The 16,521-nt window shown below is 38.2% G+C and overlaps 1 protein-coding gene across 1 annotated transcript in view; it reads left to right on the plus strand.

Annotated features, from left to right (window-relative positions):
* FHOD3 (formin homology 2 domain containing 3) overlaps nucleotides 1–16,521 on the plus strand; it is a 341,206-nt gene that overhangs the window by 219,590 nt on the left and 105,095 nt on the right. Inside the window, exons 7-9 of the mRNA XM_010008354.1 lie at nucleotides 1,666–1,760; nucleotides 8,349–8,492; nucleotides 10,792–11,015. Of these exons, the coding sequence (XP_010006656.1) occupies nucleotides 1,666–1,760; nucleotides 8,349–8,492; nucleotides 10,792–11,015 (463 nt within the window). The remainder of the gene's footprint in view (nucleotides 1–1,665; nucleotides 1,761–8,348; nucleotides 8,493–10,791; nucleotides 11,016–16,521) is intronic.

The raw sequence follows: 16,521 nt of genomic DNA on the forward strand, positions 1-16,521 counted from the left end.
CTGCTGATCATATATCATTTGTGAACTGAGTGAATTTGTTCCACATGTCTTTTGAACATTTACTGCATAAAATGTATGGTAACACAGAGAATCTGCTAAAGACGTGTCTGATGTATTTTCATAACAACCATGTATGTGAATTAATATTTAATTAGTAATGCACATAAATACATTTGGAAAGCCCAAAGTGAATCTTCCTCTCTTCTTTTGATTTTGCTTAGGATAAGAAAGCTCAGATTTATTATTCAGTAGTAAAGATCAGAGAATGTCTCAAAAAGGAGGAAAACAGAAGAAATATTGTTGTCCGTGTGTTCATTAATAGACAGGTTTTTCCACAGAGAGCACTGCCGTTGCCTTGAAAATTGAGATCCTTGGTTAGCAGAGATTTCACGTCTGTGTAGCTGGATATATATATATAAAATAGCTGCATAAATAAATGAGGCCTGTTATCACTGTGAGAATAGTGCAGAGCTTTAACATTGGGATCACTGATCAGTCAGCAACAGGTGGTTGTGATGAAACACCTGCTTTCTACTGCCTGATTATGCTCAAACTCTAGTCATTCTGATAGTGTTTAGGGGATGTGGGCTGTTGGAACACTGCATTCTTCCCTCTGAAATTCAGACTCTTGTTGTTATGCTGGTGTAATTGAATTGAGTGTATCTAAATTAAGTTTAGCTTTCTGCTTCATCCTCCTCACCTTTAACCCAAACAAAAAACTGAAATATAGCCTTTCATTATTTACTTCACTTTCCTAGGTAAAATAGTGATGTGGGGTGTTGTTTGGGTTTTTTTTCTTTAGTTAGTGCAACTATCTGCCTTTTAGCCAGATGAAATAGCATGGTTTTACAAGGTACCTTCCATACCAGAGGTTATTTTGAGTCTAGTTGACGTTGCCTGTCTGACGTTTTTGGCACAATAACTCACTAAGCCATTTGGGTTTTGGCATCAAATAATCATGCAAATGCAAACCAGCATGGAAATCAAGCAAATACGTCATAACTAAAAGCACAAATTTTGACCTTAATGAAAAATGAACGTAACGTGTTTAAAAGTTCTGTAGAGGGGATTCTTATTAAAATAATCAGGGTAAGAATCACAACAAAAAAAACATTTTCACCTGATAGATAATTTCTTTTTTCTGTGTCACACAGCCTGTATTTTGAGAAAACTGTTTCTCTGCTGCACTGTTTTACTAGCAGGACTTACCTTAATGCCACATAATTCAGTAGTGTCACCAGGAATGTGAGCATTAAATGCACAGAGAGAGTAGCATGTGGATTTTTATTGAAGATTTATCTAAGCCTATGTGAACCTATGATGGGTGGGGTGAAATGCCTCTTGCCTTATTTTAGAAGTTTACTGTCAGTCAAACTGGGCTAACAAAACTTCCTTCATCACCAAGGAAGAGAATTTCATACCTCTGGGGAAAGTCCACCTGACATATTTCAGGTCCTTGCATTAGCACCATAGCTTTCACTGACTGCATTAGTTCCACTGTCTGTGAAGCAGGGAAGACTGGAGAGGAAGCTGGAGACAACCATTTTTCCACTTGATTTTCCACTTGGCCACATCATTCCACCTTGTGCTTCCTTTTGGATAGATGCTGATGCTATAGCTTTCCATTTTGATAACCGTCACCAATGGTTTCTGCTTTTCCTCTAGGAGCCAAGCTGTGGTCCAACATCATGGAGATCCTGGAGGAGAAGGATGGGGTTGATACCGAACTACTGGTTTACGCAATGACGTTGGTTAACAAGGTTTGTTTACTTTCTTAGCATAACCAGTGGAGATAATGTTAGTATTTTCAAGCGTACAATGATCTTCCATGTTGAGAAGGAGACCATTTATGGCAAAGAACACCTGTCCCAGAGAAGTTGCAGGACAAGCTGTAATCAGTCAGAACACTCTTATTACTTGTCTTGCAGTCACGCAAAGGCAGCAGTTGGGTGAAGAATTGCTATTTTGCAAGATGCTGTGCAGAAATGTGTTCTGACATGGTTCCTCTCCCATTGCTGACAATGCAGTGCAGAACAAAACTCAACAAACTAGCTCAACCCATTATCCAAGGGGAGAAGGAAAAGCAAGTGCTTGTGAAAAGAACATATGCTCACAAAGGCTTGCATTGTGCACAGTTTTCTAGTTCAGATTGTTTAATTTATTTATTTTTTACTGCAAATCAAATATTATTAATTTAACAGGTCTGAGTGCTCGTAAGAGTGTTTTTACTTAAAAAAATGAGGTTACATTTTTTTCTTCTTTATATTTTCTGATTACTTGTATTACAACTAGTAGTTTTGCAGTAAAATCAATTATTTTCCAAAGTACTCTCTTGTGCTATGAGGAGGGAGAAAGTGAATGGTCCCTAAAAGTTAGAAATGTATTAGTTTAAATTTCAGGCAAAGATGCCCAAGAGGGACAAACCTCTCCTGGTGACGTCACTCATGTTACTGTACTTTTCATGAGAGCTGCCCTTGCACCTTCTGACATGGTAGTAAAGAGCCCTTAACTTAGGAAGACCACCTTATCTTACTGATGTACTCTGTCAGAAAGGCATCACCAGCTTTATATGCTTCTGTCTGTAACTGCTATGCACTGCTAGGTGACTAGTTTGTAACATCTCAGTTTTATACCTCATTGTTTTGTGTACTGATTCTGAGATAATTCTCTTCATCATCTGCGCAGTTGTAATCTACCTAGTGTTTGATTTCTTAAAAAAAATTGTTCTCTGTTGACTCTTCTATTATTCTATCATTGATTCCTTTAGTCTGAGTTTTTCAATACATTTAAATCTGTTTTTAGGAGGAGGCAGTTCTTTAAAAACACACAAAAAGAAAATGCATCTTGCAGTCAAAGGAGCAAGACAGTTATAAAGATCAAGGAAGAGAGGAATCCCACAATGCCACACTTCTAATTATGATCTGGCTTATGGACAGCTTTATGATATTTTTAATGGGATTTTTTTCATGATTATAGAGAAAACAGCAAGCAGCATGTCACAGTTGTAATTTTTTCCCCCGCAGAGAATACAGAGAAGGCACAGATGGTTTCAGCTTCTCTATGCGAGGAAATGTTGAAGTTTTAAGTGCAGACAGAGTCTCACAAGGAATTTGTCTTAAGGAAGCGTATTTCTACTCCTCTTTCTCCATGTATACGTTTACAGACTGTTTTCCTTCCTGCTAAGAAGCAGAAAACACATCTGCCCAGACATAAGAATTGCTCCTGTCCTTTTATGCTCTCATTCTCTTCTGTTGATGCTTAACCAATTTACTTGTGCTAATCTTTCATTAACTGTCTTAATTTGGGGAGGTTTAGGCATTAATGAATCTCTTAAATGAGATTAATCCCAAGGCAGATACTTCCATTTATGTATAGTTCTGGTATAACCTTTGTTATCTCCCTTTGGTTAGTTCCTATAATCTTGTTCTAATCTCTACTTATTTTTATTACTAAGGTCCAGATAGATTAAAGTCTTTGTAATTCTTTTATATATATATAAAAAACCCCACTCATCAAATGCAGAAAGAAAATTCTGTGTTGCATTCAATTAAATTTATACTTGCTTTTTATAAAGCCTCTTCATTATTGACATAACACTGGAAGCTCTGTAGTTGTAAGGTTGCTGTTGATTTTCTTTTTACCTTCATTTGATATTGATTTTTCTTTCATATATCATACAATACATTAAAAAAAAAAATAAAGGTAGAGAAAATAGTTATGAAGTGTATCAAAATTAATACATTTTGGTATAGTCAGATTAATCACTGAATGTTTTTTTTAGCAAGTACAGTGTAAGACTAGAATTTAAGCACCAGCTTCCAGTGGTTACCAGTTGGAGCACAGAATGCCACCCACCAGCACTCCATCACCTGTAGTTGAAAAAGTGCTGTTTCAGGCCAGTGTGGTATTATATCCACAGCTGGCACATCATTTTCCAGTGACCTGCCTTAAGAGCACCACAACTGCCACACTGAAACAATGATCATCTCACATCCTGTGTCTGACATAGGACAAACCGGATGTTTTAGAAGTTGTGGTTACTGGGAAAACATCTACATGAAAGATGCTTCTTCCTATCCCATTATTTACCATGTAGTGTTTTTCTCTGTAGTATATAAGATTTAGCTAATGTCTATCTAGTGCGTGAGCCCTGTAGTGAAGCTCAGGCTGTTAGATGCTTAGTAGCCAGAGTGGTACTCTTGAATTACTTGGATGTGAAGCATTGCACACTAGGTGGACTTTCCGTTGTCTGTGCCCTCCCTGCTCCACTGCTTTATAACATGATTGCTTTGTAAATGACAGAAGGCACCATACTTACTAGTTTTACTGGGTATTGTCATCCAGGACTACACATTTTGAAAACTGCAAATAAAGAGAGCCTAGCTGTGCCATGCATTGCCTAGCACTAAATTATGTCAGATTTTGTTTAGAAACATAGCTGAGGATATCTAGTGACAAGAATGTTGTGAATTACCCATTCAGCCTAATAGGTTTTATCATCTAGGAAAACATTTGGCTGTTACATTCCCCTCAAACTCTTTCTTTTTTTAACGACCAATGCAACTCCATTAGTTTTCTTGCATTTCTTTCCACAGGGACCATTCAAGTTAGTGGTAGGTAAAACGTATTCTTTACACTTTGGTTAAAATGTTAAGAAGATATACCACAAAATCGCAGAATATTAGGGGTTGGAAGGGATGATCCAAAGATCATCAAGCCCAACCCCCTTGCCAGAACAGGACCAAAAAAACAATACCAAAACCAACCAACCAAACAAACAAAAAAAACCCACACACAAAAACACCCCACAAAAAAAACCCAAAACAAATGAACAAAAAGCAAACAAACAAACAAAATAAAACACAACTTAGGGCAGATCACTCAGAAAGGCATCCAGGCAGGTCTTGAAAGTCTCCAGAGAAGGAGACTCCACAATCTCTCTGGGGAGCCTGTTCCAGTGCTCTGTCACTCTCACAGTAGAGAAGTTCTTCCTCATGTTGAGGTGGAACTTCCTATGCCTGAGTTTGAGTCCATTGCCTCTTGGCCTGGAGTTTTGTTTTTAGTTTAGTTTGCTATTCCAAAAGCAGCCTCTTGAGAGGGAACTCAAAGCTGCAGAGGCCTTCCCATAGGGACTTGGGAAAGAAACTTGGAAAATCACAAAACAAACAAAAATCTTAATTCAGGGATGCTTCCTGTAACCGAAACTGGATAGAGGCATAGGAATAAGTCTTCATGTTCATGTTTCCTTTGCACACCTGAGTTCTGAAGAGTTTCAGATTTGAAATCCCAGTTTTAGTCAAGGCTAGTGGTGATGTAACAAAATTCATCAAGTAAACCCCAGTGTATGGTTTAAAGGTGCTTCTCCAAGTGGCTAAGTTTTAATTCTCTAGAAAGGTTTTCATTTTGTGAGTTTCAGTCTTCAGAGCAGGAGGAAACATTTGGGACTTGAATGTGTATTTTTTATATGGGAGTATCACTTTGAACTTAACCAGATACTCAGGAAGGAGGAAGGACCTTGGAAGGACCTGCCTAATGTATGACTGCTGCTCTACTGGTTGTGGCTTTTGTTTCCTTTTAAAGCTACCAGGAAAATGTGGGCCCACTTTTGTGATATTTCCTAATATCACAAGCCAGAATTAATCAGTCATTTGTGCAAGCACTTCATGTCCCTTGTGTTAGTTACTACAAAAGTCTTCCTCCTCAGCTAGATTGAACTGACCTTGTTGTGACACCAGTGGTGAACTTAGCATTCCATTTTATAATGTTAGAAATTTAATTTGATACGCATTAGGCTCTGAAAATAGATCTGTGAGTTTAATGTCAAACCGTGCAAAGGAAAAATATTTTATGTCTATACTTGGGAGTTCAGTTGCCCAGTTCTGGCCACTAGCATGCAGTGAAAATTGGATTTCCGCTGCTGCAAGATTTAAAATTATATTAACCAATAAAATACTGCTGACAAAAGCAAGGTTGCCAGTAAATACTACCTTATGCTGCTGTTTTCCTTGTCTACAGCCTGCCTGTGCTCAGATTTAAAAGAAAAAACCCATTACTTGAAGGAAGGTGATCCTCATACTAACATTAGGACCCTGGTATTTTAAGAAGTAAATAGTCAAGATCTGTGCAGGAGACCTGACTGTCCCGTGTTTTGCACATAAGACATCACATCTTTTGATGCCTGACTCAGGTCATTGTAGCTTCTTCTTTCATAAGTAAGATAAAGCCCAATAGACACTGTTTGCTGTAGTAGTATTTCTGTATCTGTGTTAAAGTGACATTGAATTTACAGTGTGATAGCTTCATCTGCTGAATCATCAGATTTCTACTCAGTGCTAGGTGTCGGTTTAGGAAAGAACGAAATGCACATGGTATCTGTCTTCATCACTGTTTGGTGAAATTTAGTTCCATGGTCTTTGGTGGATTTTATACAGGCTTAAATGGTGTTCTGGACAAAGACATTCTTAACTAGAGCCTGAACATATAACCCTGAATGTATCATCCTAACACTTCATTAGTGTTTGTGCTAAGTATTCCTGTTGCGGTGGACCTCACCAAATACCAGATAATAGTCCTGTAATGACTGAAGAAGACATTTATGTGTCATGCTTACTTTAAAAAAAAATAATTAATTCATGGTTAACGAGTACCTTGGAGGTGCACATTTATCAGTGCCTCATTTCACAGGAAAGAGGTGACTTAACAGGGCAGGATGGATCAGCTGTTACTATTCACGTAATTCAGATAAATTTTTCCTGAATGTAAAGCTCCTTGGTGTAGGGAGGCAGCCCAGAGTGGCAGGCAGCTCTCTTCTGCACTCTGCTGCTCAGAGCACTTGGAAAAGCCAGTCTCCAGAAAACCAGTCTTCTCAGAGCACAGTTCATCCCATCCTGAGAATGAGAAGACAGAATAATCTTTCTGGAGAGGGTTTTTGCATGTACTGTCTCCATCTCTTGCTCTTTCTCTCCTGTTCTGGGAGTATAGATAAATTACTTAGCTAATTAACGAGTAGAGTGGCAGCTACTTGAAAATTAGTATCTCTCTTGTGAGCTAATCTGGAATAACTGTGTTACTTCCAGTGTGCACTCTCCTGTATTTTGCAAAAGTGACTCTGAATAAGCTTCTTGCATTGAGATTTGTGTTGCTCTGCAAGTAGGTTGCACAGTATTCTCAGTAGTTTCTGTTCAACTTGAGCAGAATTAAACTCATTTTTTTTGTGTCATGCATAAAAAGCATGAAAAATCAATGGCAAACCAGAATATTAGTGCCTTCTGTTGTTTTTTTAAATGTCTGCAGGACTCTAATGGATTAAGTTCACGTATTCTTTCAACAAAATTTTGCAATGCCCGTATCCTCCTTCCCACGCATCACTCCATGGGAAAGCTGTAAGGGGCTTGATTCAATCCCTCTTGCTACATACACTGCAGTGGCATCCTGTGGTATGCATGGCATACTGCAGAAGATCACCTTCCTTTCTGTTTTCTGAATTCATTAAAAAAAAAAAGGGGGGGGGGTAGGGGGATGGGGAATGACTATGGTAAGAAAAGTTGTCTCTCTTGAACATAGAGCAGGTGCCATAGAAAGCTTGAAGCTCAAAACAGTTAATTTTCAATAGTAGTTATTACTGCTATTCCTTATTTTCTAGTGTGCAAAAGCTCCTCTCCCCTGTCACTGGTAACAATTTACCCCATAATCAGGGACTAGTTACTCTTGTAACATTTTATAGGACTTGGTGTCCTTCAATAAGACTTTTCAAGTTGAAGGGGAGGAAGGGAGGAAGGTTGTCGATATCTCTGTAATACAAAGCAATACGTGTGTCAGGAGGATGACCTCTGCTGCAGGTGTGGAGGACAGTAGGCACATGGTGCAGGATGTTTCCTGCTGTCATGACATCACACAGCTGTGCACTGGACTTTTTCTTCTTAAAGCCAAACTTAGGAATCAGTAGGAAATCAGCTTTACTGTTTTAAGCTAAACCGTTTTTTTCTCTCTCTTTGCTTTTATCCCTGTGTTTGATGCTTTAATATTCTCTGTTGTTTAAATCTGTACTTGACTGAAGCCAGGAGGAATCCAACTGTGTATTTTAAAGACCCACATTTTCCATACTTTTTTGTATGAAGTAACAACATTGATTTGTTTTGCCAATTATTCATCTTTCTACACAGTGCACAGAGTTGTTTGTTAAAAGCTGTGCCACTTGTTTTATATTTTCTAGCGGTGTCTCTAATCCCACATCATGGGTTTTACTTTATTGAAATCATACATAGCACCACTTGCCACCCGCTTTTTAAAACCTTTGTTTAATTCTTTTCAAAACAAACAGATTTAAATGTTTTTCCTTTGATTCTTAGACACTGTCAGGGTTGCCAGATCAAGACTCTTTCTACGACGTGGTGGACTGTCTGGAAGAGCTCGGCATTGAAGCTATTTCACAGAGACACTTGAACAAGAAAGGAACTGACTTGGACTTAGTTGAGCAATTTAACATTTATGAGGTAACATAACATGCCCTGTTTTATGCATCTTACAGCTTGTGCAGACTTCAAAGCCAAGAGGAGGGGGAATGTAACCTAGGTGAAATTTGGTTATCTGTTTTATTTTGAAAGAAAAACATCTGGTTGCTAGAAGTATTCTACACATTCGTATACATGACCTCCTACGGTTGCGCTTAGTGCAAATGCATTTCATACCAAAATTGGGGCATACTCCAAGGCAAACCAGGACATTTATTCACCTCCTTAGAGGCAATTCTGCCTGCAATTAAAACTTTGTCAGTTACACATCCTGAAGTAAGTAGAAGTTATTTCCACATGCAGAAGTATTCAGCTCATCAAAAAGTTTTGGCTGAGCTCAGCTTTACAAATAGCACTTGTTCTGCAGCTGAGTACCCAGCAAGTTCTTGTTTATGAGTTTACACTGGAGCAGATCCTATACAATTTGCAGCAATGGAGTAGTGAGTGACTTCACATTCACAACCTAGGTATAACTTAACTACTTCTGAAGTATTTATGTATAAGGGTAGGATAGACAGTTTCTTAATAATTAACTTCTTTTCAGACTTTAGGAAATGTTAGAACAGGGAGGTTTAGGCTAAAGTCAATGTAATATAAATGTGATTTCATGTTCTGGTGCAATGAAGTGAAATTATTTTATCTCCATCTAAGTCAAGCAAAGGATTTGATAGATTTGATTGTCCATTTGCTTTATTAGATATACAGTCATGTCACTTTGCTAACTGTAGAAAAGTTTAATATACAGCATTTTGCAGGAAGAGTCAGGCCAGAATAAGAATGTAAGAATAAGAGGGCTCCATGTTTGTCTGTCTTCTTCTCTTGTCAGAGGCATCAGCTCATAAAATCCTTTTTACAAGACGATCATTAATCTTAAAAGCAGGGTTTTTTGCACACTCTGTGCCTCCTGAAAGACTTGATTGCAAAATTAGTAGTTGTATTAGTTGGGTACCAGCTTTCTTTTAATGACCAGACTAAATTTAGACATGCCTATGCACATTCTTTTTTCTTTCAGTGTTATTCTATACCTGAAAAAATCTCCTTTTCCCACTTAAACAAATTTTACACCCTAAGCAGCAGTATCACGCTTCCCCCTGCCTTTGTTCTGTTAAAGTCACTTCTGGTTAGAATTATCAGAATAACAAGACTAATAGAATCAAGGCATGCATTCTTCTTATCACCCACATCACCCTCTTCTGTACCTCTGCCTATTTGAGTGGATATTTCTCATATAAAGATTACTTGAATGTTATGCTGCATTTCATGTGAGATCCACCAGTGACTTTGTTGTTTCTGCCAGTGGTATCACTCCTAACATACGCTAAGGTAGCACTTGCTGTGTTTCTGTTAGCAGTAAGTCGCACTGGCATGTCAACAGCAGCTTGTAGTTCAATATAGTAGGGGTTGCACCTGAACTTTACTCCTCTGCTGTGTCCAACTGATGAGCTCCCAACCAGTGTCTGAAGTTTCTGTCAGATGTCACTGTCGTATTGCTGATCTCAGCATTATCCTTTTCTGATGTTATATGTATATTCCTCTGTATAGACAGTGCTTCTGAACTAGCAGGAAATACTGGATTTTCCACTGAAAGGCATACATGAAAGTCATTATGCTGACCTAAAAATTGCGAGGCTTAGAGGAGATGTGTGGTCTGCATTTTTTTCTTTTAATCTGTTGTGGTACTGGTTCACAGAAACAGTTTTGTTTGGTAGATTTTTTTTCCTGTTTACTTTGCAGGGAGAGCTGTAACAATTGGCATTTTTAAGAGGAAAGCAGTTATATATCCATCTGCTGATCTCTTCCTTTGCTGGGAAGAAATGATGGCAGTATTCTAAAATACTTTCTAAAGTAGTAGATGATCATTACAAGTGTCATATCTGAACACAAGGAAATGTTCAATCAGTCAATGCATGAGAGTTTTTTGAGTTGATTTCATTAGAGTCAAAAGACATTGCCTAAGTACTTTGAAGGAAATAAAGCAAGCTAGGTGTCCAACACTACTAATTATCCTTGAAAAGTAAGTCCTACATTTAAAAAAAACCCAAAGCAACACAAAAAGAAAACAACCAGGAAATACATAAATGTGTTGTTGCAGATCCTGGAGTGTCCTATACAAGGCATCAGTGTGTAATTCCATTATGAGAGCTGCTACTGCATAGAAATGGTCATGTTAATAGGAGTTAATCAGGTTGAGATCGGTTAATTTTTAAAGCCTAAGTGTTAAGAACTTTGGTACCTAAAGGAACTGTCTCAGAAGCCTCGCCTTGCTTCCTTTCTTCCCCAGATGACACTGAGACATGAGGATGGAGATGAGAGTGCTGACCCCCCGCCCAGTGGGCGCAAGGACCGGAGAAGGGCCAGTCTCGGTGCCAGTGAGAGGAGGGGACTGGAGCGCCGGCGGAGCCGCAGGCACTCGGTGCAGAACAGCAAAAGCACTTTATCAGCCCCTGTCAGTCCCTGTGGTCAGTCAAACTCAAGCTTCATGCGTGTTGAAGATCTCAGTGAGAGGTAAGGACATGAGATGGGGGATATGCCTTTCTTTTCCCCTCTTTCTTTTCCTTGTGTTCCTTGCACCTTATTAATCTGCCAGACTTCTGTTTACTTTTTTTTCATATTTCCATTTAATTAAAAAAGAAAAATAAAGCATTTTTAAAGTTAAAACAAAAAACCCCTACCAAAAACAAAAATAAATGGATTTGTAGGTGACATGTTTATCAACATAGATAAGCTCTTTGGCACCATCTACCTAAGTAAATTAACCCAAACCGTATGAGGTAGAGCATTTGATAGGGGAATTAACCAAGGTCAATCTCATCCATTGACAGATATAATGACATTATAGAAGATTTTAACAATGGCTTAGTCACATTAATGAAGCCTGCCTTGTCCAGTGTACACAACAGTTCATTATCATATTTTTCCCCTTTGCTATTAGCCTTCCAGCATAAATATTTTCCTTTGAGACTACACTGTAGTAGTGAATGTATCTAATGTTTCATAATTAGTGAGTGTCAGTAATGACTAGTTGAGCAGCAGTCTGTAACATTAGAGTCAGTCAAAGCTATTGGCATTGCCAGTCCCATCATGGTTGGCTTGGGGTATGCCTGCTCAGAAAAAAAAGGGAGCTGCAGATCCTCAGCATGTCTGACTACCTCACAAGAGGGCTGGAATTAATTTTGCTAAGTCAGATGTCTGATTAGCTTGCTTCCCTTTGATGTCAATGCAGTGCAGCAAGCACTGCTAGGCCTTTGGTTATCTAATGTATTCTACATGCCTGAAAGTTCAACCAAGATGAATCATGCTCTGAAAATTGCTGCTTCTCTCTTGACCATAAAGGGAATCTGGCTGACTAGCTCAGGTGAAGATGCATATGCTGCTGATAGCTAAAGCTGGACTCATATGTCATCCCATGTCTCAAAGTACAATTTGCAAAACTGGAGCATGCTCCGTGAAGAGCATATGTTGCCTTGATTGTAAAGTTTGGGAAGTTCTTTGGGCGTTTCTATTGGTTAGTGCTGGATATGAATTTAGAGTCTTTAAATCCTGTGTTACATGTAAAGCAACAAAGCAAACTGAGTTGACTAAAGCTTAATGGCTTCAGGCAATATGAAAGACTCCAGAAACTTTTTTAAAAGTAGTTGCATGTTATATACTGCATAATGGATTATTTTTCTTCTTGCATTTGGCAACACGTTCATGATTCTTTTCCATCCCCCTCTATTGCTGGGCCTCTAGTGAGCTGGAGGCAGAGACCCCCCTGATCTTACAGGCTGATGACATGGATGACAGTGCATATGAGGCTGAGTTTAAAGCATCTTCAGTGTGAGTACAGTGGGGGCTGCAGCTGCTCTGCATGGGAAGTGTTGTGCATGATCTTGAGCCCTGCTTCATGACTCACCAGTGTGATTGAGAATCTGTACTCATGAATGTGCAGCAGATAGCCTTGACGTGTTAGGTAGATTAATTTACATCAGAAATAAGGCAGTGCTTCAACTCTACTCTTACTGTAGTTAAATAAATACAAGTCCTGCAGAATAACAACTGCTATCAATACGGTTTCTCACTATTAATGTTTTCTTACAAGCTTAATTTTGCAGGCTTCAGTATTTCCTGATGAATTTGTGTCTGAGCTAATTTTAGTATTGGTGCAGTAGAAACATGGCAGACTAGTTTCATAAGTTCTTTGAAATATTTTTTAATAACATAGAGTAATTTCAATAATTATCTTCCTTTTCTGAAAAAAGTTATCCAGTTCTGTTCTGTATCCTTATTGAAGCTGACAAAACTTGAAACATAATTTAAGTTTATATTCAAGAAAGGAATCTCCTTTTAAGCAGTCAAATTTAAATTCATGTTGCAGTTGTCCTTGTAGTCTTCTCTAGGAAAATAATTAAATCCTCTTCAAATCAATTCAGAGTTTCTAGCTTGCTCACCTGTCTCTCTAAGGAAAGAGGCATAGAATTATGAAGTTGTGCAACACTGATCTTTATTTTGCATATTAGTTACATAAAAAGCCTTTTCCTCACCCTTTCCCCTCCCCCCCCCCATTTTGCAGCCCTTTTAGCAAGTAAAGATAGGAAGTATTATTTGTTAGCAAATTCATTTTGTTCCCATTGAGCATTAAAGACCATGGAATATGTTTCAGTACCTGAAGATGGAAGTTCTATGCCCAGTGAAATTTTCAAAGTTACTATAACAAGAAGCTAGTCAACTGTCAGCTCTTCTATAAATCCTGCTGGGTGTCTGGTGTTTCAGAAAAGCTGATTCTGTCTTTTGCATTTTTAGTCTTATCATCAACTCAAATCTGTAGTTGTGTCAGAAAGAGGAAAACCAGCCTTCCTCTTTTATCCTATCCCTGAGTGTCTCAGCTTTCATTGAAGCAGTACATATGAATGCAACAGTATCTCTACACCTGATAGCTAAACTGGGACAAAAAAAATCTAGTAAATGGCTTCTTTTCATTAACACTTAAACAGAAAAATATTGACACTGGATGACTTGTGCAAGCTTTTAACACATTTGTAAAGTTTGAGTTGACCTTAAGTGGAAAGAGGTTTTTCTCTCTGCATTGTTCCTCCTGGAATTAAGTTTTCAAATTTGAGTACGTGGTCTCCAATGCACATATTTATTTGTTTAAATTATGTTTACGGAGCATCATACATTTAGGCCTTGCTGAATTTTTTAATTAAATTTTAAAATCATACATTAAAATATGATGCAGGCATCATCTGTTTTTTGTCAAAATAAATGCTTGTTGTCTCCCTTCTGCCCCCATCATTAATGTTGTAGAGAAGAATCTGTTCAAAATGATAAAAGTTACTTATAACCTCTCTAAGCTGAAAGCAACTCTTGTTCAAAAAACATGCCTTCTGATGATTACCTTCTTTTGGTTCAGAATCCTAAACCCTCAAAAGGAAGGAAAAAGTTCACAATAAGTTTTTGCAATGCTGTATTTTCTGAAAAACAGTCTCAAAAATGGGTTTCAGTCTCTATTCCTTCACTACATTTTCTCTACCAAAGGAAACATAACAATAATATGATAAAACTTGCTTCTGCTGATATCTAAACTTTGTGTGTGGTTGCAGATCTCTAGGTCTTGTTTTACAGTGGATTAGCACCATCAAGTCCAGTGGCATTGCTTCCAATGGACATGGTTAGAGATTAAAGTCACCCACTTACGCTGTACTAAATTTTGTTTTGGGCAATATTCTTGGTTATTTTTGGACTTCACTACCAAAATCAGTAGAAGGTTCAAGTTCTTCCTCAGCATTTTCCTTCCCACAGTGTTCATGTTTCTTTTCTTTCTAACTCTGTCAGCTGGTTTGGCAGTTGCTTTGCTTTTGTTTACCACATCAAACAGGTTGTCCACAGTCATCTGCTTTGTGTCAACCGATAAGTCTTCCCAAAAGAGAAAAATCCATGGTGCCTGTGGAACAAAAAAAAAAAGACAATATTGGCCAAATTCTGTTCTGTCTCACAATGCTCTATATCTAGAAAAGCTGTCTGAAGTCAATGGACTTGCTCTGATTTATGCCAGGCTAATTGAGAGCAGACTTTGTGTTTTGAACTGGGAAAAGTGGACTGTAAATACTGAGGGCAACCAAAAGGAAAACTTGCAGGCCTTTCTCATCCATTTGGCAACCTTCTTCCAAGCTAAATATATTGCTTTTTTGCTTGTGGTTCAAAACGAATAAAGACCCAAATCTGCTTTGTGTTAAAATTGTTTTCATGGAGAGTGAAACCCAAGCTAATGTCCCTGAAGTTGATAAAGACTACTAACTAAGAAAGGCTGAAGTTCGGGTTAAGGATATGTAGCTGCTGCAATGTACTTGAAAATGCTAGCCCTGACCACCAGCAGGTTTGCTTTGCTCAAAACATCTTCCCTCTACCATGATGGCACAGAGCACCTAAGGGGAACTTCAGTTCTGTTAACATGACATTTTAAATGCTTCCCTGAGGGCACCACCTAAGGTTTTCTGCCCTTGTCCAAATTGAACACTGAATCTATGTTCTAGCATGCTGTTTCTTAAAAATTAGACATTTAAACAAATTCTTCCATGTTTTGTTTTGTTTTTCTTTTTAAAGTAAAGCTAGTTTTTTCCCATCACACAATGGATCACCTCAGGGAACATACAGAGTGGCATAGAACTTGCACATGCCTATCTCTCTCTGTGGGTGTCCCATCAGCTATGTCAGCCAGACTTAGCAAAAAGAAGCTTCTCTGAAACTTCCACTGGCACCTCTTACTAGCATTTGAGTGAATGGCTCTGTCAAATCTGTGTGGAATTAGCTACAAAGACTGAGGTTTATAAAGTTGTGAATATCTAGGGTTAGGTGTTTACCTCACTTTACTAGACTCTCTGTTTTCTTCTTTTTCATAGTTTTGCTTTGTTTTATATCATTGAAAATCACAAAAGAATTACTAGGATCCGTCATAAAACACTGTGTTTATTCATCTGGAGATAACCAGGCCCTAGTTAGGACTTTCACGTTACTACCCCTGTGTTGGAAAACTAGCAAGCAGAAGAGCTGACAACCATCTTAAGAGACCATCAGAGCAGAGCCTGCCTCCTGAATCAGTGACAGAAGGTTGTGACCTGTGCTTTTGTTAGGGTCCTACCTGGAAGGCTTTTAGGACTTTTCCTCTGAACAAAGAGTGGCACGGGGGATTCCAGAGTTTCCTACAAATTTCAGGCTAGCTGGACACAGCCCACTGCAAACGAGGCTCAATGGCTTTCACAGCCTTCAAAGTCCTAGAAAAAAGGTGGAAAATTGTTGTCTAAATGAAGGAAAGCTGTGCAGAGAAGTCATAAGCATTTATTTGTTAGAAAATATGTGCTTCTGATGCTTGAGGATTGCTGAGATGCAGGAAGAGATCATGATACTATTTTGGTTTTACCAGAAAACAATGAACACAGCTGAGCCCCTGATGCGAAGCATTTTTTTCTACTTAACTTCAGATTCCTGTTGAGTTTCTAACCAGTGGCACAGACCTTCATTTGACTATTATGTCTCATTAACTGATTACTGAAATTGCTTCATCTAGAGCAAGGCCTGCAGGGGGAGGTTTTCCAAAACACAGCTGAGGCGCTTTTTTTTCTTTTCTTTTTAAATGATTTTCCATGTTTTCAGACATCCTAAACCATAACTAATCTTTTATTTTTCTCTAGCATTTAGGTGTTGTCTTGATGTTTCAAGTTCTCTTTGACTTTCTACTACACCATGTAAAATGTTTTGATTTTGTAAATACTTATGGCTATAAATAGAAGTGCTGGTTACAGTGATGGGTGTAGTTTATTTTATTTAGGATGAGTACATTCCACAAATCTTACAGTTGTTGTCTGTGACAAAATGAGTGGCATGATAGGTGTGAAGCAGCAAAATGGGACAACTCAGTATCAGCATTTAACTCACGACTCAGGCTGTGATACAGGTTATTAAAGGCCCAGAATAGAAAAGAAAGAAATTTATTTTTATTGCTGTAATAAAATGATTATTTTTTTTCCTGTATGTG

The sequence above is a fragment of the Chaetura pelagica genome, unplaced genomic scaffold (assembly GCF_000747805.2).
Source record: "Chaetura pelagica isolate M959 unplaced genomic scaffold, ChaPel_1.0 scaffold71, whole genome shotgun sequence".
Classification (NCBI taxonomy): domain Eukaryota; kingdom Metazoa; phylum Chordata; class Aves; order Apodiformes; family Apodidae; genus Chaetura; species Chaetura pelagica.